This window comes from Cinclus cinclus, chromosome 1 (genome assembly GCF_963662255.1).
Source record: "Cinclus cinclus chromosome 1, bCinCin1.1, whole genome shotgun sequence".
In the NCBI taxonomy this organism is placed as follows: domain Eukaryota; kingdom Metazoa; phylum Chordata; class Aves; order Passeriformes; family Cinclidae; genus Cinclus; species Cinclus cinclus.
The window spans coordinates 48,374,621-48,399,474 of NC_085046.1; the positions used below are offsets into that span (position 1 = coordinate 48,374,621).

Genomic DNA, 24,854 nt, shown 5'->3' on the forward strand with positions numbered 1-24,854 from the left:
GCCCCAAAGGCACTTTACTGGACTCATTCCTTAATATTAAGTTTGTATTCTGGAAATGGTAAAGCTGGAGTAAGCAGCAAAGTAATTCTGTGTGTCAGGAAGGGGAAAAAAAAGAAAATTTTTGATGGTATTAGATTATATTTTCTCATCTATCATTATGGTGATTTTAATGTGAGCTACTTCCATTCACTTCCGCAGAGTTCCTCTCAATTTATCTCTGGATGACAGAAAACATTCATCCCTCAGGCATATTTGTCACATGGACTCTTAATGAGAATTCCCCATTACATGCTCATTTAATGCTTTTGATTCTGAGTCAGCCCTTGTTAAGTGGTAATGAAAAAAAGCCCAAGCCCTAACAACCTTAACCAGGTATTCAGTATTTAATTGAATTACACATTTTAAAAACACGCTGCAGAATAGTAATAGCTATTATGATAGACAGACTAAGGAAGGAACAGGGCATTTCCTTTAGTCTGCCAAGCAAACTAATGCAGTTTCATAGACCTCTATTTACACAGGAGATAAGAAATTAAATACTAGGGGGAAAAAAAAAAGCCTCCACTCATTTAAAAGAAGTTAATTAGCTCTGAAATAACTGCCTAAGTCGGGAAGCACAGACTCCAAACTAAAAGGACAAATGGAAAGAGACAAGCATGAGCTTTGAATATTACAATTCTGAAGACTTAGTCACTGTGTCAGCACAGCTCACAAACAGGGAGGTGTTAAACAGAGTCTTGTATTATCAGGGCTGACTTTTAAACAGCACATAAATCTTTATTATGACACATATGTTTCTGAAACCCCGTATGTTTCTGACACACAGACTGTTGCAAGATGCCTTTCAAAAGAAGCAGCAGCCTCACTGTGTGTGGAAAAGATGGGTTTGCCATTACAGTGCCTGATGCAGTTAAAAAAACCTAGCAAGCACTTAAGTGTATGTCATCTGCAAAGGCCTCACAGAGAGCAGCCAGCAGCTGTCTGAAAGAACTCCACACAGGAATGCAAGTCCAAAAGGGGAGATCACTGGATAGGTAGAAACCCAAAAAACTGAACTTTGCATTTGCAATGCAATGGTCATTTAATGCATGTTACATGAGACAGCATGTTAATATTCCTCTCCTGAATGAATGGCAACAAGAAACAAAAAATAGGTAGGGTAATGGGGCTAGGAATGAGAAAAACACAACCCGGGGTGCTCTCAGAATCAACATCTGGCAAACAAAATGAATAGCTGACAAAAAGGATTTTACAGAAGGATGCCATGAGGAGAGCCACAGAGTAGCAAGAGCTGGAGAGAGCCACTGCTGCAGACAGGATTCAAAGAAGTTGTGAAGATTTCGGGCACTCTTATGTAGGTGCTCTGATGGTTCAACCATGTTTTCTTGTTATGTACACTTTTCTTCAATGAAACTGACTGCTCAGTCCAGCATCACATTGGCCTCTATTTTGAAGGCACACTGTGACACAGTATGGTATCCTTTTATGCTATGCTAGTTTTTGAATATCTACTGTATCTCCCTACTGTGTGTTTTTTTGGTTTTAGGCTGAAGGCTCTCCTTGGGTTCTGCACTACTACCTTAATAGAACTATGCAAGCATTACTGTCTCTGCTTTACACCTTGAGGGACAAAACTCTTAGCTGCAGTACAAATGCCTGTTTTGATCATGGAGGAACAGGAACATATTCTGAGAGTTAACTGACAGAACTTGGAAGCAAATATCACTGTAAAAAGGTTTATCACCCAGCTTAGTGAAAAAAGCAGAATTCCAGCCCATCAGTCTAAATTAGTGGATTAAATTCTATCGGAACAACATATTTCAAGAATGAGAGCCCGAAATTACACCCTTCAAATATGTTTCATGTATTTAGGGGCTGATGGATGCTAAAACATGGTTTCAAAAAGCTAGAAAGGAAATTTAAATATACGCAATTGTTAAAGTAAAGTGCAGTTATATTATCACAACTTAATACTTAAAACCACTCAAGATGGCTTTGCAAGCATTTGATGGTAAATGCCTCATTAACAGATTGCTGCTTTTATCATATGAGTCACTAAGCACTTCTGTTATGATGGTAAAATCACATTAAAAGCTATGTAAGAAAAATCAATCCTGTACAAGACGGTTCTTCATGGCGCTGTCTTCTCTGTAGCACAGGGGAAAAAATCTGCAAAAACCAAATGCTGTATTTTCCCCAGTATAAGACCATATATTCTTTATTTTTTTTTTTTAGAACAGCAGCCAGCCTCTAAACATATTCAGCAATTACTAAATCAGGGATGTGGAAAATCTCAAGTTATTTTCACAAGCATTCTTCCCCTCTAATTGGGGTTGCAAATAAATCTGGCCGGACTGAAAAAAAAAAAAAGGCAGAAATGCTTCATGGAAGCATTTTTCCTTCAGTGACTATGAGGTTTTATTATGTCACCTTTATACATCCATCAAGATGCTACAGGAATCTTTTTCATTCCAAATTATGCTGTGTGTGGACCAAGCAGGGGGCCAGATCCTGAGGCATTTCAGAGATACAATACTTAAAAACTCATTGCACAACTCATGATCCTCACAAGCTTTCCTAAAACTTACTTCCAGAAAATCATCCTCTTTTAAGATATGGATGCAAAAACAATACTTCTAGGCTCCCTGAGCATCTGCTTGAGTACAAGCTTCAATATTTTGTCCACTATCCTTGGGCCAGAACACAGGCTTTGAACACAGAAGAAGCCTACAAGCCAAGGACATGTACATGTAAGTACCAGCTCTTCTGATAGATGGGGCAGAAGCATGACATCCTCTCTCAGGCATGAACCCTTTTAAGAGCTTCAAAATGCTCTGCTATCCTCCTGTGTTCAAACTAAGATTATTTCTTTACTGAGAGGCCTGCTTCTGCTGCTCCCTCCCCAGCTGGATTTAATTCTTGATATTCAGGGCATCTATTGAGACTGAACATCATGCACAGTGCCAATTTATTTCCAGCTAATAGAGGCTCAAAATTGTAGCATAGTTTATTATGGAATTCATTAATATCTGATTTTAAGGATGTGGCATATTCTGTAAGTGGCTGAAAATTACCGTGTTGCATAACTGCTGTGATCTATTTAAAATTACACTTTCCTATTTCATAAATTCAAAAATTAATATGTAAGAGAGAGAGAAAAAGGAAGCAAATTCAAGATTTGAAGACTACTGAAGATTTGAAAATGGTTCACCAAAACCCAGCAGGATAACAAAGAAACTATCAGTCCTCTTGAAATGCCTCACATATACACATTAAGACCATAACAAATTCCTGTTCGTGTTCTAACTTACGCATCACACCACAAATATTTTTGCCATCTCTAGCAGGAAGACTCATGGATCAGAAGACATACTCTGAACAATCACTGGCCTGAAGAAGAGGGCCTGTTTTTAATAAACTGTCAGAGACAGCCTCACAAGGCTGCTCTGGAAGCAGCGAGCTGAAACAATGGACAAAGACTTCTTGAAACTCATAATACTTTTAACATTTCTCTAAGTCCTATTTCCTGTGTTAAAAATGAAGCAGGCTACAGAATAGCAAAAGGCAATTACATAAACAATCTAAACCATCTCTAAAATTTACTTGCTCAAATTTAAACACCTTATTTCTGAAATGCTTAGATATAAAACCATTACTTCACCTACTACTCATGCACTGTTACCTCTGAGGAAAGCACAGGGGCATTCTCAGATTTCCAGATGTCTCACCAGTGATATGAGAGTGACCAAACAGCATCTCAATTAATGAGCACTTTCTTACTAAAGCTTGAATGAGCACAAAGATTAATTACTCATACAAGACAGACCTTTCTTCAACCAAATTACCTACCTGCTACTCCACAGCACTCTCTTCCTGGGCAACCTTCCATCTACCCACACAAAGCAAGTGACAGTAACCTTCTAGATTTAATTAAACTTATACTATTAAGTGGTGTGGATTAAAAAGAAAAAAAGAATAGAAGAAGAAACACCATGGATATCTTTTGATTAACACTTAACTAGTATTTCACCACAGTATAGAACAGCTGTAAAAAGCACATGTCCACCTTCATGATAAACAATTTAGTTTTAATAAATTACATTACATGAAAATTTAATATGGGAGCTATTAGAACTGGTTCATTAACCCTAACATCTCATTTACAAAATAAGTAATTTCTTAAGGGTCCAGTATACAGCTTGCACTGAAGAAAGAATGAAGCCAGTATTTAAGGGTCAAATTCAACTCAACTTCAAGTATACTATGTATCTATGTTTTTTCATCTGTATCTTTCATGCAAAAGAGAAATATGACTAAAATGAAGAATGCTTGCTGAAAATAAAAGGTTGTCCCAATTCAATGATCATTAATAAAGTAAACATTAATTTTTTCTAATCATGTTAATAATTCAATCCTTGACTGAAGTAAACAACTGTTTCTGTATGAAAAAACCCTAAAATCTATGAAAACCAATGTAATCTGTTATTTAAAAGCTACATGTTACAATGTAGCTACAAAACCTCAAAGTTTCTCATATACATTACTCTTTTACTGATATTCTTCCTAAATTATATGTAGCATAACATATTAGTTTATCTTAAACAAAAAGTGTCAGCCAATTACAGTGCTATTTCTCAGCTACACAGTTTCTTCATTTTAGTTGCATATATCTACTATGTACCCTTTTATTTCTCTACAGATTTGTAGCAGAGAATGTCATAATACCAATTGAGCAACAGCAATTGTAAACCAGAGGGGACATCTGGGTATCTCTAGTTCCTGTTTATTTCTTAGTAGCCAAGGAGTTAACTTTTCTGTAGAGAAGATGGAAAAGTGGTAACTACAAAAGGAAACAGAGGTCTCTGTCTCCACAGTCCCTTGAAGAAAAAAATACAATGCCCAACTCCAATGAAAATAATAAAACAAGAAATAAGGATGTTCATGTATGTTTTCATGTGTCATGTGGCTCATAAAAGAAACTGTGCTCTCATTAGATCATTCCTCTCAGTACATATATGATAATTAAGAATAGCATAAGATGCTTAAATGCAGGGAATAACACCATGAAGCAAACCATTTGCAAGATAACTATTCTGGTTTATAACAGGGAGTGTAACAAATCTTTTCTTCAAATGCTCTGGCAAACATCAAATTGCTTTGACTGAGATTTTACAAAAAAAGTATTTGCATTCAGGTGTATTTGACACTACTCCTGTATCGCTAAAATTTCCCATCCAAACAATGGCTTAAAGAAAATAATTTAAATTGAATACCTTATTCAGTCAAGGCGAAAGGCATAATTTTCTGCATGCTCTAAAGGCTGTAACACTTGGTGTCTCAAGGAAATCTTCTCAGCACTTCAGCTTTGTGTAAAAGAAATTCTAGAATCTACTCTTCATTGAAATTTCCACGTTCAGTTAAATGGCATTCACTGAACATGGATTTTAAGAATCCATTTTAAGAATGCCTGTAGGATCCTGTACAAAAGTTCAGACTCTGAAGATGGTGAAATTGTCACAGCACACCTCTACTAATATAGATATTACCTACAGCAAGATCACTCAGTCAATACACAATAGAAACCCAATGAGAAATTTTCTTCTTTGCTTTTGATTCAAATCACTCTTACACAGAGAAGTCAGAATAACACAAATTGTATGCCAAACTACAAAAGCTTATTCAAAGTACAACTTTAACTGTATCAGCAGAAGGAGACAATGTTTATTTCTACATTATAAGGAACCCCTGTAATGCATCTAACAGCTTAATATTGCCTCAAGTTTTTGAAGCATCTCAAAGGCAACAAAACACCTTCCAACTGAGGCAGCATAATATTAACAGAGTAGGAAAAAAACCACACATCACAAGGATCATAACTCAAAATACTCCTGGAAAAATAAAATAGTCAGAACCGAGGATGTGAGAATTGGTATAAAGTTCCTAATAGCCATGTTACACCCTCAGAATATATGAAAATGTCTAAACACAGCATTATATATCATAAGCATCCTACCTCCTTGGTTTTGATGAGCCCTGCCACTCACATTTATATAACAAAAGTACATAAATGTATGTGTGGGCTGTGGTATATACATGCTTGTGACATGGCTGATGATCTCAACCAAATGAAAACCCTTTCAATTTGCCAAGCACACCAAACTACTACTTTTCTCCACCTAGCTACAGATAACAAAATCTATGAATCTGATTGACCTGATACATCTAATAATATGAACAGTTCCACAAAAAACCCTGAAGTACTTCCAGTTGTTTGATAGGAATTATGAGGAATATGTAGAACATAAGGTGGCATGTACACATTTTTTGTGTGGGCTCCAAAAAGGGATGCCCTCTCTAACATATTACCTCAACTCCAAACCTCTCTTTATATTGTATTTCACTGTCTTAAGCTCCCCACACATTTCTCTGTATCTTTAGATACATGACAGGCAGACACAGATGACAGACAAATATACATTAGAATGGTGACACAAGAGCAGTTTCATGAGTAAGGCAGACTTCCTATTTTAAGGAGTATTTGAGTTCTTTGACTATAGAAACAAAATAACAACAAAATCCTCCTTCATTTTCTAATCAATTTTTATCATGTATACTGCTGAGAATAGGATTTCAAAAGCTGGATGATTTATTATGCAGGACTTTGTAAGGCCTCATAATTTCAAAAATCCTATGAGAAGAAAATTTGTTTTTAAAATCCACTATTCTCTAATGAGTGCTAGAATACAGAGACTTAACTTTATTAAGGTCAACAAACACTTATGTGGTTGAGGTCCTCGCTGTCTTTTGAAATTTCATTTCTTAAAAAAAAGCTTGAAAATAGCAGGCCTCATTCACATTCCAACAAAATTTTTAAAAAAATGGCATCTTATAGAGTAAGCTCTTCAGTCTGAAAAACTGCCATTATTGTCTGACTGCATTTTTACTAGAGACTTCACTGACAGTTTATGAAAGCTGCAGGATTGCACTCCCAGAGATTCAGATCCAAACAAAATTTTTACCACCTTTTTTCCCTTCTATGTAAAGGAGCATGGATGAAAAAGAAGTTGCAGGCCTCCTTCCAGCTACAACTTCTTCAATAAACACGTTCTCATATTCCAAACATCCATAAAGTAGGCACTTTACAGGCATTGGTACATAAAAATGGATCCACGTTGCCCTAAGACAACCAACTGAAGAAAGCACAGAAATGCCCCGATCTGCTCCATTCATACACTCATCCCCTGATTGACACACACTAGTCCTTTCCAAGGCACCCATAAGGAGCACTGATACCAGAGTTTTCCAACCAGTCCTTTCATCTCAAAACCATTAACTCTTTTGACACATGTACCTCTAAACACTTGCAGGCAGAGAGCACAGGAGGTCTCTGCTGAGCAGGATAAACACACCTCACTGCCTGGAGCCAGGGAAGAACTCATCACCTGCAGGCAGGGAAGAACTCATTGCCTGCAAGCCAGAGCAGAGAAGTGACATGAACTTTCACTCAACCAAATAAACACAAGGTGCTTATTCAAGCCCACAAGGCAGCACTGCAGATTCATATGCTCCTCTCAAAGAGGCACATGTACACACAGAAGTCACAGCCACTGCAGAGTTTATTAATTCCTGAATATGCAAGAATATTCTTCTCTCTCCACAGTAGTAGCTAAAGTAGTTTGGAAACAACATACCATAAAGAGATAACTTATTGACAAAATGCAAATCTTCAGAACATCTGTCTGTGGGGCCTCTCTGTCTAGGGGTGACTTTATGATCCTTCTATATCCAATCGTCTGTTCCCTTGGTGTTGAATACTGAGTTCTGCAGCTTTAAGACTGGTTCCAGGAGCGAAGGGGTAGAAAAGAGGTGCAGAGTTTGTTATCAGAGACTGCACTTACTCCCCCAGATCCTTCACACAGGCTGTGTTGTCTGCATTGGACAGCAGGAGAGAGCTCTCCTTTGCGTTTGTTTTTTTCTGCCTAGCTGAGGCAAAGTTCCCTGGACTGTGGATTTTCTTTCCTTTCTCTTGGAACTGTTCAAACCTGCTCTAGACTAAAAACTGGGAGTTCACACCTGTGTCCCACCAGGCCTGGGCTGGGCTGTGGCATTTCCCAGTGCCGGAGGGACTGAGAACAGACTGAGTGAGCTGGGCTGCAACGAACAGAAGAGACTGCTGAATTTGTCATCTCTTCAGAGCGGCGAGAGGTTTTTCTGTTTAGTATTGCTTGCTTTTGTGCTGAGAAGTGCTTTGCCTCTTAAACAGACAGTTTTTTTCCACTTCTCTCTGAGGAAATATTATTCCGTGAACCAGCTGGGGGAGGGACTGCTTGAATCTGCTTCCTAGAGGGACCCCATTCAGAAGTTTCCTCCCAAATTTGCCCTAAACCAAGATATCCTCCATAAATTCACATAAAGCTATCAATGTTTAGGCTTACAGCACAACATAACCACATTGAACAGCGTTTCAGATGCTCTTCAGATTCCCTGGTATTCTGGATACTGTCCAAGTAGTAATTAATAGAGTCAACACATTCCCAGTATTTATTGTTGATTTGAAACTGCACAAAACTGTCTCCTCTGAGAGCAGTGAAATGCAGAACATACAACATCACATTGGAGGCTTTCAGATGTAGAGCTTACACAATATTTGCTGAGTATAATAAAATCTCATCAGACCTTATTCATGCTAGATAATAAACTATTTTCTGTCAGAGCTAGGGACAATTTAAAAAAAACATGCCATCTCCTCCAGTTATGAAAAGAAGCAGCTATTTCACAAAAGCTTTATTTTGTGGAAATGTCAAAATAATTTAAATAATACACTGTGAAAACCACAAGACAATACAAGCTTCATATAATCCAGTTACCTACCACATCACTGACGAGGGAAGAAATCTGCATCTTGCGGCTTATGTGGTGCTTACAAAACAGCTGTACTTACAGTCAACAGAGGGGCAAAGGCCTGCATTTATTTCTGGAATATCTAGACAGGAATGTTGTCAGCACCCATTTTTAATGGACTCATCTCCAGTCTGCAAGACCACAGCTGGAATCGCCATTTGATCTGTTATATCCCTACAACATTCTGCCTGCTGAACTTGCAAGAAGGGCAGTTGACACCTAGGAAATGGCCTTGCTCACTCCCACCATGCATGAAGCCACAGTTTCACCAGAGTACTCAGATAAAGTTCTGACTGTTGAAGAAGGCTTCAGTGTCACCTCCAGAAGCACCACATAAGCATTTCCAACAGTGCTTCCGGTGCTACCCATCTCTGAGATAAAAGCCACACAAGGAGCAAGACATTTACAGATACTATTGTGTTAGTATTACTCTATTATCAAGTCAACCAGGAGAATGGAATGCTATGAGAAAAGATCTGTAGCAGTTGGTGCACTACACAAGTGATGTGTAGTAGATGTGAAAGGAAAAGGGAGGACTCTAAAAGAGAGAGGAATGTTTAAAGAGCATTCAGATATGATTGACTGTGTTTCATTTAAGAGGGGACTCATTTTCAGCACAAAACTGAACACCAGATTGCTGCATACCAAGCTTTTTCTTACTCAAAACCAAAGACAGCCCTTGCAAGGAGCAGGTATTATCAGACCCTGAGGCTAAGCCTTTGCAGCCTGAGTGTTTTATTAAACTACTGTAATTTCCTTGACTTCTGAAAATCAAACTGTTAGCGTATGCTTTACAGAAACCTTTAAAAACATTAATGACGAAGTGCTGTTTCACAGATGTCCAAGTATCTCAGGGACAGCCCAGGAAAAAGATCTAAAATAAATTGCCCATTATCTTAAAATTACCATGTTCACATGAAATACTTTTAGGGCTCAGTGAAATAGCAAATACCAATGTATAGTGATCTTGCAAAATTAGGTAGTCACAGAATAAGTTGAGTTGGAAGGGACTCATGGGGATCGCTGAGTCCAACTCCCAGTCCTGCACAGCACCATTACCAAGTCCTTCCACCCTTCTACAGGATAAACTAAAAACATTTTAAAAATGCTCTCTGCAAATGGATATAAATAAATCACCTAGCTACTGTATATATAAATGAAATAAATGTTTAGATTTCTCCTAGTAATTGAATACAGGAAGTACACAATTTTCAAATGGGGCTTTCCTGTTCCAATATCAGATACCAAAACTTGATTATCCTGTTGTAATTACTTCCTCTTCATTATGTAGTTTATAGGTAGAGAGGAAGACGGAGAGGAAGGCTATGTTTAATACACTTGGCAGGAAAAGTGATGGTGATCAGGCATGACTAGGCATTACTGCAGCTCATATCAAGTTTTGGTTAGCTTTACACAGTTTTAGCTTATACAGCTTTAACCCATTCATGGAGAAGCACAGAACTTACACCAGAACAGGTTTAACCTACCACGAATTTTGCAGTGCATTTGAATCATCAGAAGGAATTTGTATTTTGCAGAAACACTGTAGTGAAACAGCGAGATTTGAAGGGAAAATGAAGTGGAACCAAGATGGGAAGAGAAGAACAGGGAATGAATAGTGGCAGGTGGTGGAGGGAAACCAAATCCTAAGTAATCAGGCTGGGCAGAAAATTACTCTTGAAGCAGAGCCAAAACAAGGGAAGAGGCAATCTTCTAAGTATGTTTGGGCTATTTAGGATGTAGCTGTATGGTATCAGGTGACTTTTAAAGCAATGAGCTCACTTCTGTAGCAAAGTGGTGGCACTAAGAAATCAGGAAAAGCAACATTCCAAGATATGGTGCTTTCTTGCAAGAGACAATTAGGTTGATTTCTCCTCATGTGTCTTTACAGCCTTAGACAACCTCACCATGAGAACCCTGTCCTCCCTTCCCAACCTAGAAAACAATAAACAGCACTCACTGTTGCTACAAAAACACATGAAAATTTATATATATATATAAATTACACCATGCAGTCATGGTACAGACCAGCTCCTGTCTTGAGAAAAAGAACAATGAAAAACACAACAGTGTTGTTACTTACATTCTTGTATTGCTGGTCTTGTTGATAATTACAGATTTTCCAGTCTGATCCACATTGTGATCCATTCCAAAATAAGCTGCCACTCTGTGCACTAGCATTCTCTGATATGATGACATCTGAGGGAACTTTTTATAGTGACTACTAGAAACAAAGGAAATAGCATTGATAATTACACTTCCCGCTAAGCTATAAATAAATGAAAACAGCAATACATTTGACAATTCAGTGGACAAAAATCTCACTGAAAACTCTGTTATGCACTTACACATACATGTTTGCTACAGAAGGTTGAAAGAAAAGAAAATAATAATTAATTACTGCTTCATGGTACCTATTCAGTATTCTGTGTTCTGGGAAGAAACTCATCCCTCAATCCCCCACATGCACTCACACTCCCTGCAACAACCAATACTACAGATTTGCTGAGACACTGGCAACAGCTTTCTGCCTTTCTTCCAAAGGTCAGATTCAGGGCAATTCTCAAAATATCTAGTTTGGCAAACACTCCTTTTTTCCTCTGTTACTGACAAAATGGTTATTTTCTGTATGCACAATTTTTTCCTCTGCTTCCATTCTGACTCTCTATTTTTAAAGCTGCAGGAATATTTTAGTAGTAGCAAGAATCCCTCCACCTAAGTTCACTTTTACTTGCCAACACATTAGAATAACATATCACAAAGGAAAAGCAATGAGATAACATATCTGATTATCCTCTGCATTAAAGACTTGATTTTATTTTTGTATCTAAATGAGCAGAGCCAGTGCAATTACAACACAATGAAAGAAAAATGTTTTCATTTACATCTACTTTATTTTAAGCAGTTCCACCACATGGCAGGAAATAGAAGCCTGCTCTTGCACTGTGCCAGTAACAGCCAACAGGAGCACTGCAGTCCATGTTAGTGCATCTCTCACACAACTCATGCTGGAACACACGCATGTGACTTAGTAAACCAAGTGTGGAACACAACTTACTTGTTGTCACTAATAAAATCAATAATTTCCTGTTCCATTTTCAGGAGTATCATTCTGTCCCTATCAAAAAGAAACACAAGAATTTGCACCATCAACTATGGAAAGACATTTTAGAGAAGAAAATATTCATATAACAATGTTTGCAAGGCTATTTTGCAAGCATTGCCAGTCATCTTGATTAAAAACAAAAACATGCTTTTTTCACCCTGGATCATCTGCAAAAGACTAAAGCCTGCTTTTCTGAATTTTCACTGACATACAGATTCCACTCTTCTATGAGCTCAACTACGGTCTGAGAGCACCCCCAGTCACAAGAGGCTGCTATCAATGAATTGCATAGAAAGACTCTCCTTGCTATGGATAGCTTTGGTCTTTTTTCACCCTTTTTTTTGGATGGAAAATGATATTTCCACCAATGCTAGATCTTCCACAAGAAGAGCTGCTACCCACAGAAATTTTCAACATTTTTCCTGAGACATACTTTCCACAAAGTATTGATTTGCTGCAAGAAAGATGCAATGCAACTTACCTAGTTAGACAGCACAATGGAGAACACCACCTTTGAACTGTGGTTTCCAGGAGGCAATGCCACAGTATTACTCAGGCAAAATGCCCTGGTTTTCACTGGAAGGTCTCAAATGTTCCTTTACCCTCTCCTCCCTTGTCTAAAACATTCAAAAGTTTCCCTGGAATATTTCCACACATTTCTAAGCTGGACAGAGTACCATCATTCCTTAGTTTTTTTGAGCTTTCTCATTTTGCACAGATAAAGCAATTGAAGGACCTTCCATTATCTGTACAAGGGGTTATGCAAGCTGTTAGGAACGCAATTATTCCCAGTTCTCCTGGGAATAATTGCAGAATTGCACCATACCTATTTAACACATCCAACTGAAATGAACATTGAAAATCACAGTGTATAAAAATGTTACAGATCTTTCCTTGGATGTTTAGAGGCAAATTTAATGATGAGATGGGCTTGTAGCTTCAAATGAAAACTATGGGAATACTGAGAGCAGAATCTGGCACTGAGCACAGGATCTTAACTGTGTGCAGCACTGCTCAAGGAAAGCTACTTTATATTCATATACATATGTATATGAATATACATCTTCAACTGCAATAGTTATAAAGTATTATTGCAATCATCACGCAGAGCTGTATAAAAGAAGGTAAGGACAAAGACCACATGCTACTGAAATTAAAATTAAGCAATGGGTGACTGGATGGGGGAGTAGAAGTTGATGACTTTTTTATAGCATTTTTCTCAGTTAACAGCCTACTTCCTTTACATTTTCTCTCATAACCATTTCCAGAACAAATAAAACACAGTGTACAGTTAGAAGAAGTTGAAGACTGACAACTATAATTTCAGGAATATCAGCTCTAACACAGGAAATACCTACCTGGGGTTATTCTTTAAAGTGTTAATGAGAAACTCATGTAAATCTATGCCTGTTGAGTCTGTATACTCTTGACTGCAATCTGAAAAATAAAAACAGTCTCCACTTACTTATTTCATTTCAACAATTCTAATTAACTATGCTATAAATCAAAATCCATCTTCCAGCAACAATCTGGAAGAATATGCTCTGAAAGAAAATAGTCATTTGGAGCTCAACCAAGAAAGATATACATTCAGATGGACATTCATTGTTCCTCTGTACAACTCCAATGAGAACACAGCATCAAAACTAAACACTGGCAGAAACTGCTGGTCATTGAAAACCTTCAGTGTCATTCAAGACCCTGCCAAGTTCTTCCATTAAATCATTTTTAAAAAAAATTAAAATGAGGAAAGAGAAGTTTTATTCATCAATGTCTTTTTGTGTCACTTAACAAATGCTGTACAGTCAGCAAATGAGAAATCGGGGCTGTGGGAGCTCTATTTGCATTAAAAGACTGAAATCTAATGACACCTGGGAGTAGGCAGGTAATAGGGATGCATGACAGTAGCCAAAATGAATTTTTCAGCATTATCTCCTGACTCAAATGTACACACAGATCCTCAAGTTGGCGTGAACTGTGAAAGCTCCATTGAAGCCAAATGACAATTCACACCAGCTGCAGACCCACACGCAGGTAGGCAATGATTATTTTTGAGAGATTACAATACAATTTTATACCATGGATTAATAAAAAGATTTTAAAAAGCAACATCTAATTTACATAAAACATCTCTCCTGAAGAAGCCTTGGTAGGTGATAATAGAAGATTACAATGCAGGTTAAATGTCATGGATGAATTTCCTTACCACATTTAAGATAAATTCTCCATGAGAGAGAAGCAATAGTGAAGAGGACACTCTCTACTGCCTACACTGCACAAGTTACATGCCAATATATATTATGCAATCACACATAAATATATATGTGTTTATAGAAACATGGTTAAGCATTCAAAAGATTGATTTTACATTAAAGAAAACAAATAAACTCTAATAAAAGGCCTCAGTTTGGAAGGTTTCTTCACTTTAAAGCCTGATGTTTGCATGAAACACATTCTTATGCGTATTCATTTTAGGTTCTGAATTTTCTCAGTGTATGAAAACACTTCTCCTGTATATATACACAAAGAAATAAATCCTTGTAAAAATGTACAATCTTTTCTACAATGGTAACTATAATAATTTAAATATTTTCAAGTTCACCTTTTGATAACATTCTGATCTTGCTTTTTTCACTGTTTTTATCTTTATTTTTATCCTTCTCTTTTTCTTTCTCGGAGCCATCTTTACTAGATTTATCTTCTTCTTGCAAGCTAGGAAAACTTGAAAGCTGTAGTTGGATTGATTCCTGTTGAGGAAAAAAGATAGGTAAATTATGGGCCAGATTCAGTATGCTTCCCACAGCTTCCAACCTGCAGATGTTGGCATAAAACTACATCTAGCTAGACAAGTTGAAGCCAGATACATTTCTTTCCTTTTGAAACACAGCATTTTTTAGCTGGGTGAATGATGACATCTTAGAGGCCAAATTCTAGTGATAAGTATTTCTTCTTTAATATTTTGAATATTATAAAATTTAGGCTACCTCTATTAAGGGGGCTATATTATTCCATACTTCAGTAGTTCTCCCTTAAGACTTTACAGAATAATTAAATACATTTCATATGGCCTTTCTTAATTAATTCTATAATTTAATACGACATATATTCAGTGATGATCAATGCATAGATATCTGAAAAATAAAACTTTTTTCCTTTCACTAGAAAGTCTGCAGGTTGATATGAATTGTTTTGCACACGTAAGTGCAGTATCAGATAGATGGAGTTTTCTGGCTCTAATAGAAGAGTGGCAGGAAATTTTATACTCCATTGTATACAAGAGGGCTAACTAACTTATCAGGTGACTAATATTTAAAGGCATATGCAGATGTGTCTTTTGCAAAAGGGGGGAGATATGCCCTGTGATTTTTCAAGGACAAATCCTTGAACTAAACAAGTCCTTGACGAAAACAAAAAGTTTTAGTAAGTGAACTTCTCTAAGGCACCACAAATTTTACCTTCAAAAATTTAGTGTTTCAGAGACTATGAATCCCTTTGAAACACACTTCAGCTTTAAAAAGTTAATAAATACTGTGAATTCAAGCTGGTTTGCATTTTACAATTTTCTTTAAAGAACTTGCTTTCCCTGTTCACAACATTATTTTATACTGGCTTTGTTTTAACAAAAAACAAATTGTTTTCTTTTTAAGTTACCATGGCATAATTTACATATATCAAGATATCCTAATCTGGTCGGACAAAATTGAAGGAAGTATACTTCTGTGTTGTATTCTTTTGAAGAAAAAAATCCCAGAAAACTATATGCTTAAGTAGTGTAAAAAAAGCACATTTGAAGAAAGCTGTCACAAAACTCCCTGGTAAAGCACTTTTCTTTAATAGAAAAGACTCCTGCATGCTTGATAATTTTTTTACATCATGTTAATGAAAACCTAATTCACCAATACTTCAGAATTCTGGATTTACTAGCATTTCTTGAATGCTAGTAAATTCTCTTCCTTCACTATTTTTCAAAGATAGCATGCCAAAAGATTAATAGAAAACTTTTAAGGGGTGTGTTTTTAAGCAATCATGAATTCAAAAGATGTTTTCAGTAATTATTACAAATTCTAGGTTTCTGAATTCTTTAAAGAACTGTGAATCAGCTATAGCAACACATGTAAGACAAGATCCTAACAAAACAAGGTATCAGCATAAACATGCCACAGTAAGACAGAAATTGGAAACTTCTCAGCTTAATCATTATTGACTTTTTGTGAAATTTGAATGTGGCACAAAAGACTTGAGATGAAAAGCACTGTAGAAGAGAAACAAAGACCCAGACCCAAAGTTTAACCTGACCTACCACCCTTAATTCCTGTTAAAAATTCTGTTAGTTTTGCCTGATAGTCTTACACAAAATCTGAGCCTACAGAGGGAAAGAGTGGGAATTCCTGGTCATTTGAGGTAAGGATACATTGGGAAATGTTTCCTAAATTGCTCAGTTGTGTTCAGAGAACTAATGCTGTGCCTGCTTTCTTTCACTTCAAATGGCAGTTTGATTTCTCATTCAAACAAAATTTGGATCAACCATTGCCAAATGACCCCAAAGAATAACTTGATTTCCTGCCTTGCCCAGAGCAGAGTGACTGTGCTGCTAGCTTTTCAACAGGAGAAAAATGTAACCGGCAACGTTGTTCCCAGGCTATTAATCCTAAACTTCACAGTGATTCTTAAAAATGCACTTATGAAAATGAAAAACTTTACAGAAAAGCACATATATGAACATACAGTAAATACTCTTTTACATGTAACATAATACTGATGTATTTTTGCACTAGAAAAAACACACAAAAGGGCTGTAGAGTCGTGAAAGCAAGCTAGTGTATATTTTCTTAGATTTTTATTGATTTTTGTCAATAATAAAATACAATGTTAATAAATACATTGATACAAGTATAGTGAACAACAAAACAGATTTTCAAATTGCAGTAATACACTTCTTGGTCTATAGCATAACATTAAAGGCAACATTTCTTTTAAGTAAGGACATAGTGAACCATTGGATAAGCACTCAAGATCAAGTAATACAGGTAAACAAGTCTTTTCCTTATACAGGAAAATGAAGGCAAGTATTCAAATATAAGTACAAACATCAAGTATGCAGTACAATCCATACTCAGTAGTTCTGGCAAGGTACTGTAATTCCCTGTGGTTTATAAACCATTAGGATAAAATAAAAATTATTTTAAAATAATTCCAAACCAAAAATAATCTACTTCTCCTCTGAAAGGAAAGCAAAACAATTTGGTTGGCACAAAACTTCCTGTATCCGTCAGCCAGCCCAGGGAGGAGCCTGCAGGTCCAGCTTTCCATGGCAAAGTTGAGCCACATTCTTTAGTAATACTAAAGATCAGCAAGAAATTCCCATCAAATTAATTACACCAAGCCAATTGTTTCCTTAGAAAACATGCTGGGGTCATGGGAGACATTTCATCTTCCATAAATATTTTAAGATGGTCAAAAATCTTTGCTGAGGCTGGTCAATCAGGTAAGACTAAAGGCTGTGTGAAACAGGAACCCTTCCTCTGCCTGCTGTAAGGACAGGGATTTTGCCTCAATATTGTCAGTCTCTCTGTAGTTTAGTACAGTCCTTTAGTGCAGTACACTATAAACCACCAGCAATGCTTAATACAATCTCTTTATACTGTTCTCCTTCTCATTCTCCATTAAACAATAGAAAATACAAACAAAACTGGAACAAAAGCCACGCATTTTGAAGCAGAAAGTGTCTACCTACCACAGAACAACTGATAAAATAACCTGTCCATCCACTGCATAAGCATCATTGTAGAGCAGTAGAACATGTAAATGTCCTGCTGCTAAGCAACTTCATATTTGGTCTGTCAATATAATAAAAAAAAAAAAAATAGAAAAACCTCTCCTTACTTATAAGCTAAGAGGAGAGACAGATTTCTTTCAGTTCAAGTCAATAGAGGAAACAGTGAGAAAGTACACTTAAATATAATTTTTTATTTTTGTGCTAAGCTTACAAGAAGCCACTTATTCAAGCTCTCTCAATGGCTGATTTCAGTTGCACATAAACATTTCATAAATTATAGGCAGTGTTCATCATATTTTGGGTTTTAGTTAGCTGGGTTTTTTAAGCCTTGCTCTCACTAGGCAAGCAAAGAGGAGTAATTGAGGCTTAACATTTGCTTTTTGAAGTACTTTTAGAAGTTAGTCTGCAAAGACTGGTACCAGGCTTATTGTCCGAGGTGAGGAGTGCAGAGGACAGAACTCTACCACAGCTGCTCGGAATACAACACTACCAGCACATATAAACTCAAATACACGCTTTTTAATATAGTTTCATTTACACCAAGAATTAAAAAAATTAATGCCATTCAGTAGGAGGCATCCTTGGCTCTACCAAGGTATTTTAGAGAGTGAAGGACATTTAAATTTTATGTGAAGGGGGACATTGATATGAACTGAAGTCTTAGAGGAACCACAAATCAGAGTATATTCGTAACTGTATTTGGTGCAGCCTCAAAAGAGATAGCCTCAGAGAAAAGAACATATTAATATTCTTTCTTATTGTTACTATTTTTTAAAATTTTAAAATCTGAATTCTTTTGAATTCTTTTCCATTTGCTGAAATTTTCAGGGGGTCTGGAAAAAAGAAAAGCAAACAACACCCTGTGATATAGTATAAAACTAGTATTTCAAATTAAAGTTCACGCTAAACCAGTAGCTCCATAAAAATATGTTCATTGTCTGATGTAATTTTTCCCCCAAGAAAGACAGTGTTAAATGCCCAGTTAAGTAACACAATCATGCAACTGAAGATGAAGGTCAACCATGCAGCTAACAGCAATGATTGCAAGTGTACCTGGCTGTCATGAAGATTTTCTGCTCCCGGGCGAGGGGATGACTCTTCACACACAGCAAGACTCCGCACGAGTTTTCCTTTAGCTCCTGACTGAATAAGAAAGAGAGAGAACAAAACAAAAAGTACTACTACTGACCCCAAGTCACATAAGCTGCCCACATCACCTGCTCCCAACTGTTACCCTCCCAGTCCAAAACAAATGCATTTGCCTTGGACGTGGATAAAAAAGGATTCTAAGCAGCAACACATCTGCCACACAGGGAAGGTGGTAGGTTTCTTTTTGCTTTTACCATTTCAGCTACAGTTCGCTCACTGCCACCAAATATTGTAACAGCAAAGAAAAGATAGTCCAAAACTGAAAGTAATTTAACATGAACTCAAAGGTTCCTTTTCTCATTTGGTTTGGGGCTTTTTTTGTTTGTTCTGGAAGTCCCTCCCTTATTCTATCCAAGACACATGGACAATAAAATGTGTGTGTATTACAGATCGGCACTTGAAAAATTAAAGTTTTTTAGGGTTTTATTTGTTTCTGGAAGCTCCTTCCCACACATGTCCCTACCCATTCCCCCTTAGGGAGCTAGTCCATCTATTTCTTTATGTCAAGGTTATTCCATTAAAATAAAATTCCAACAGAAACATTAGTTACTAAGGCAAAAGGAGTGAAGGTTTTCCTTTTCCAGTGGTGCATAGAAGCAGACATGCTGTCAACATATGGACACAGGAAGCCCAGTAGTACAAAATTATGATGGATAAAATGAAGCCTGACACATTGTATCTCTGCCTTTGTGTAAAAGGACTATGGAGCTGGGGGCAAGAAAAAACCTGCAACACAAACAAAAAACTCAACCAGACAAGTGACAAAATAATTCAATTTTGATTGTAGACAGACATTTAACTGAAATTCTTCATCCTATTGTGGCATCCAATTCCAACAGAGATGGACCCTTACCTTGGATCTCTTTTTCTGCTGATTTGCACCTCGTTTCTGAGTACAGCAAAAAAAGAGAAGCAGTTACTACTTCAGTAGACAGTGGGCACGATGAGAGCATTACCAATAAACAGACTAAATCACTTCTAGCTGTTGTTTTAAATCAGTTGCTGACTGCAAAAGCAACTTCTCCAAACCCAGTTTGGAAAGCTGGGAAAACCAAGAATCATGTCTGCTCATTTTCATTTTACAAAGAGGTATAAACAAGAAAAAAAACTACACAGTGTTCTATAATTTTGCATAGAATAAAAATGAAAGAAAAGGTATGCTTAAGTAAATACTCCCCCTCTCTGAATTCCTCTTAAATTGTAGTCTCCCCTTTTATTTTTTTTATTTGATTGAGCAAAAATGGTTAAAAACCCCTCATCTGATTAAGTGTTCTTATCAAATTACCTTCTTAGGCTTTGCATAACAACTTTTTGTTGTTTACATACAAACCAAACCACACATTAAGTAATTAAGCAAATTCATGAGCTCAAGGTAGTTTTCTAAATCCCCAAAGAGGGAAAACAGTCAAATATCTCAACAAGCTTTAAAACAGATGTCTAGAAATTAACTTCTCAGAAAAAGTAATAATATGGAAAGCAGCCTAAAGAACATGAAAGGTATAACAAATAACAGCATTTATTTTATAGTAAAATAAAATAACTAAAGAAATATATTTTAAAAAGGAAAAAACAGAAACATCTCAAGATCCTAAGAAAAAACAAGGGAAGTGTAAACAATGAAATAACTCATAGAAATGGAAAAGCAATGGTAACAGATTGATATTAACATGCCCATTCACTATTCCTGTCTTACCTGCAGCTCTGTCTTGGAATCATTGAGCTTCTCCTCATCTATTTCTGAGCTTTCAGATTTATTAAGAACACAGTTGTCTGGGTTGGCTTCAGAGATGGCAGTCTCCTGCTCTTTTGCAGCTTCCTCTGCTGTCTCCTGGTACAATTCACCTTGCTCAGACATTCTTCCAGACAGAAATTGAAATAACAAGATTTGGTGACCTGAAAGGTCAAGATACCATAAGACACACAGAAAAGAAACACTGGGGGTAAAATTTATTTTCTTCTTTTAATTCCCAATTTCAGTTCCTTTTATAAACAAACCAAAATGTGCAGCTCAGGAGTGGAAAACTATGTATGCCCCAGCTGAAGAGATACACTGAATCAACAATATTAGATAACAGCAGAATTGTATCAGGTTAAGCAAGAAAATCTGAGCAGTCTTTGTGGAGAATAGATTTAACATACGGTTCTGTGACTTCCCAGCCCAGCCCCAAGGCTGCCAAGGGTCAGGCAGGGACAGTGAAGGACTCTCTCCAACAAAGCTCAGGCAAAAAGGACCTGTTCTAGATCTCTGGCATCTCAATGTTCCCCTCCTCATTTTCCATTTTTAGTTTTTTTCTTCCTTTTCTTTTAATAAAAAGTAACAGCCAAACAGGAATAAAAACCAAGCATGAAGAACAACACTGTTTTTAGTATTCAGCTGTGGGTTTTATATATAGCAGAAGCCATGGTGCTCACTACCACTATAAATATAAATCTATATATTTTTTTAAGAGGTGATAATTCAAGATAAGTATGAACTCTAAATTTGGCAATAAAGCACTCGGAGTCAAATTTGCAGGGATCAAACAAACAGCTCCATTATTAAAACCTTAAGCCTCTTCCCAAAACCTATGTCACTCTACAGTACTAGGAAAATTGTACAGAAAGCCCTTGGAAGGTACTTCTAATGAAGAAATCTCAACTGAACTGCATTTACTCCCAACTTACTATGGGGTTGCTGTACAGAAGCTTTAAAGGCTTTTCAGAGTTAAAGCCTATTACTATTTCCTCTCTCTTTCTCTTTTCCCAGCTCCCTCCTGAAGACTCCCCCAATGATCAATTGTCAAAGAAGACTCATGAATAATTCAACTTTTCTTTCCCCATCCATTTGGCTTAAGAAGCATCTACAAGAAAAACAACTGCATTTGAAATATGAAGTTATTTCAGGAAGGGACTTTTGCAACACATTGCCACTTCTCAACAGTGAAACATCAGCAAAATCACACTTTGCCATCTTTGTTTTTACAGTCTAAAATTAAACATTCAACAGAACTACCATAACTTACCTTTTTTTTTTTTTAAGCCATGTTCTAAATGAAAATATCTAAGTGATTCAAAATTAAGTGAAAACACATCTTCCAGTTTTTGCTTGTGTTTTTGGACTGTAAGCAAATAAAATTTCCTATATAATCTTCCTGTTTGAGAAGGACTGTGAATTTCACAAGAAATCAAGCTATAAGGTTCATAAACAAACTGAATGGAATATAAAACTAACCTGAAGCTTGACTTGCCTTACTGTGAGCTAACTTGTGATTCTCCTTTCTCCCACTGCTGTCCCCAAGAAGGACGATGATTTTGGCAATTGTGCAGTTACAACTGAAACCTGAACTGCTTTGATGAAAATTCAAAACATGATGAGTGGCAAGTCCTTTAACTGGTCCGTTAAATAACCCTTTATTTCATAAGGATTTTCATCAAGAAATGTACATGCATGCACAAGCTCTTCATGAGCAAATCAACCTGCAGCTCATCTACAAGCTTACAGTGCTCACAGAAATGATTACACTGGGATCAGATGCACCAAAGAAGCCATTTACCTGAAAAACTGCTCACTATAACTCCAACTGCCTTTCTAGTGTCTTCTGTTGGTCTTTGCTGGTTAAGTCCACACAAATGATCAATGGTAAAGTGAGTCCCATGTCCCCATTAACAGTTCAGAGTGCCAATCTCCATGCTGGTCCTTCGGAGAGCTTGACGCATCATAGCTAACCTGGAAAAGATGAAAATTAAATAACACTGGAGATGATCATGACACAAGGGAGGTATGCAATGGATAGCACCAGATTTCTAACACTAATGACCAGTTTCCAGCAAGTCCCTTTCACAGTTTGATCCAGCTCCACCTGTCTCAAAACTGCCTGCTTCTTCTCTAATGAAGGCTAGAGCCGGCTGCTCAAGTCATAACAGCTCCTACGCAAGATGCTAAAATTAACAATTGCATTATGCACTGAAGATTACTCATTTCAATTTTAACCTTTTTTAGCAAATTCCAGCACTTTTCATTTAAAAAAAAGCATATTTATATATAAGCTCATCTGTTTGTTTCAACAGAAATCAATGAGGGTATAAGAAGAAAAGATTTGCCTGCTTTTTAACTATAGCTTCTGCTCCAATTAAAACTTCAGCAGTCAAAGACTACTGAAAAAATAGCTAGGTGGGTGCTTTTAGAAAGCAACCTGCTTTACCAGGGTAGTGAATTGAGATGTTCATTTAATAAGCTGAATAAAAGTTGAAATGATCCAGAATGGGAAGAGGAAGAGAAGGAAGAAATCCTATTCCATGAACAACATCCACCAAAAAAAATTCTTCAGAAGCATTTTGTGAGGAAGAAAAATGAGATTTCCAGGTTATGGTTTGAGAAATAAACCTAAAGAGAGACTTGCCTTAGCAATGAAAGTTTTGCTGTTCATCAGAGTTGCGTTTGCCAGCTGCATAGCTGATTTAACAGAAAAAGAGCATTTTAGGATGAGTCAGACTGATTTACAGGCCATGGCCATGTGCTGAACTTTCTTGATACAACAGGCAGCTCTTCTCAAGACTCACATGTGAGTTACACTTAAACCAGTCAGTGCAGACACACAAAATCAGTAAAGAGAAAGCACGTATCATTCTACTGGGGAAGGAGGAGGAAGCCAAGCAACAATAAAGGGAGATGATTTTCTGTTTTTTTGATTTTATTAGACTCCTAGTTTCTGCAGTGCATTTTACACAGTGCATGGCTGCAATTGCTGTATGGCACATGTCAGCACACTGGACCTTGCCAGGTCAAAAGAGCTGAATTTGATGCACCAGAAGTGGGGTTTAGCCTTTCACAATATTCCAGTCCTGCTCTCTCCAGGAGCTCTGGCAAACAGAGGAGACCAGCAGGCAGTTCTGTAAACAATCACCACCATCCGGCAAATTTATAAACACAACTATTTATTTTCCTCAAACCATTTAATAATATATAGAGAGAAATAGAAAACAGGTTTTCCCAATAGGTTTTTGGTATTTCTTGCAGGATATCGTTGGAAGTTCTAGCTTATTACAAACATAGTCTCACAATGGGAGTGAAAGAAAACTATGCCCAAGGACTCAAGCACATACAAAAGTATCTTATGGAGCCAATACTCAGCAAGAAAAGAGTGAATAAACCACTGGCTCAAAATCCTTTCCTCATAATTATCTTCCATTAACTGTTTCCCTTACACTTCCAAGTGAGAGACAGTGTTAGGAGAGGGAATCAACCAAAACCAATCACAAACCAAAAATCCTGAGGAAGTACAGTGCATGAAGGGTTCACCAGGAAAACAGCCATCGAGGAAATAGACTGTTGTAATCAAAACCCTCCAAAGCTAACAGAGACACAGATATCTGTACCAAAATCAGAACACACACAAAATTTATTTCAGAACTCTCCCGTGTGACCATTTGTTGTGAATTAACTACTCATAAGACAAACAAACGGAGCAAACCAAAAACCAGGCAACAAACCAACCAACCAAAGGGTATCATATGTAGCAAGTGAAGAGATCTGCCAAGACTTGGTCTTGTGCACAGATGGTGAGCATCATCTTATCCTTTACGTAATGCAAACTCCATTACAAAATGAGTTCCCCATATTGTTACACTTAAGATTTCTGAAGACAACATCATTTTTCACAAGTAATGTACAAGAAGACCACAGAATCTTAAATTAAAACAAAAAAAAATCTATCCATAAATTTCCCCAAGAAAACACAAGCAAGTGGAAAATAATCTTACAGCATACAGCTACCATCCTCAAACACAGAACAACAATGTCTGTTAGGATGATTTTTTAAAGAAATCCCTCATAATTATCTTCTGGGAAACAAAAATAAGACAAGAACAAATGAGACATATAGCAATTAAATTGAGCTCTTCACCTTCCCTTAACAGAGATTTCCTCCTCCTTTATTAAACAAT

General features: G+C 36.9%; 1 protein-coding gene across 15 annotated transcripts in view; it reads right to left on the reverse strand.

The window, feature by feature from the left end:
* The window catches only part of ARPP21 (cAMP regulated phosphoprotein 21), a 101,990-nt gene extending 81,203 nt beyond the window's left edge, over nt 1–20,787 (reverse strand). For 13 of the 15 annotated variants that reach the window (XM_062497568.1, XM_062497576.1, XM_062497549.1 and 10 more), the window contains exons 1-7: nt 20,626–20,787; nt 19,786–19,821; nt 18,837–18,926; nt 14,610–14,754; nt 13,366–13,444; nt 11,960–12,019; nt 10,985–11,125 (exon numbers count right to left, since the gene is read on the reverse strand). In XM_062497568.1, coding sequence (XP_062353552.1) covers nt 10,985–11,125; nt 11,960–12,019; nt 13,366–13,444; nt 14,610–14,754; nt 18,837–18,926; nt 19,786–19,821; nt 20,626–20,787 — 713 coding nt within the window. The remainder of the gene's footprint in view (nt 1–10,984; nt 11,126–11,959; nt 12,020–13,365; nt 13,445–14,609; nt 14,755–18,836; nt 18,927–19,785; nt 19,822–20,625) is intronic. The other 2 variants (XM_062497559.1, XM_062497542.1) reach the window with 2 other exon arrangements.
* Nucleotides 20,788–24,854: the final 4,067 nt, after the last annotated feature.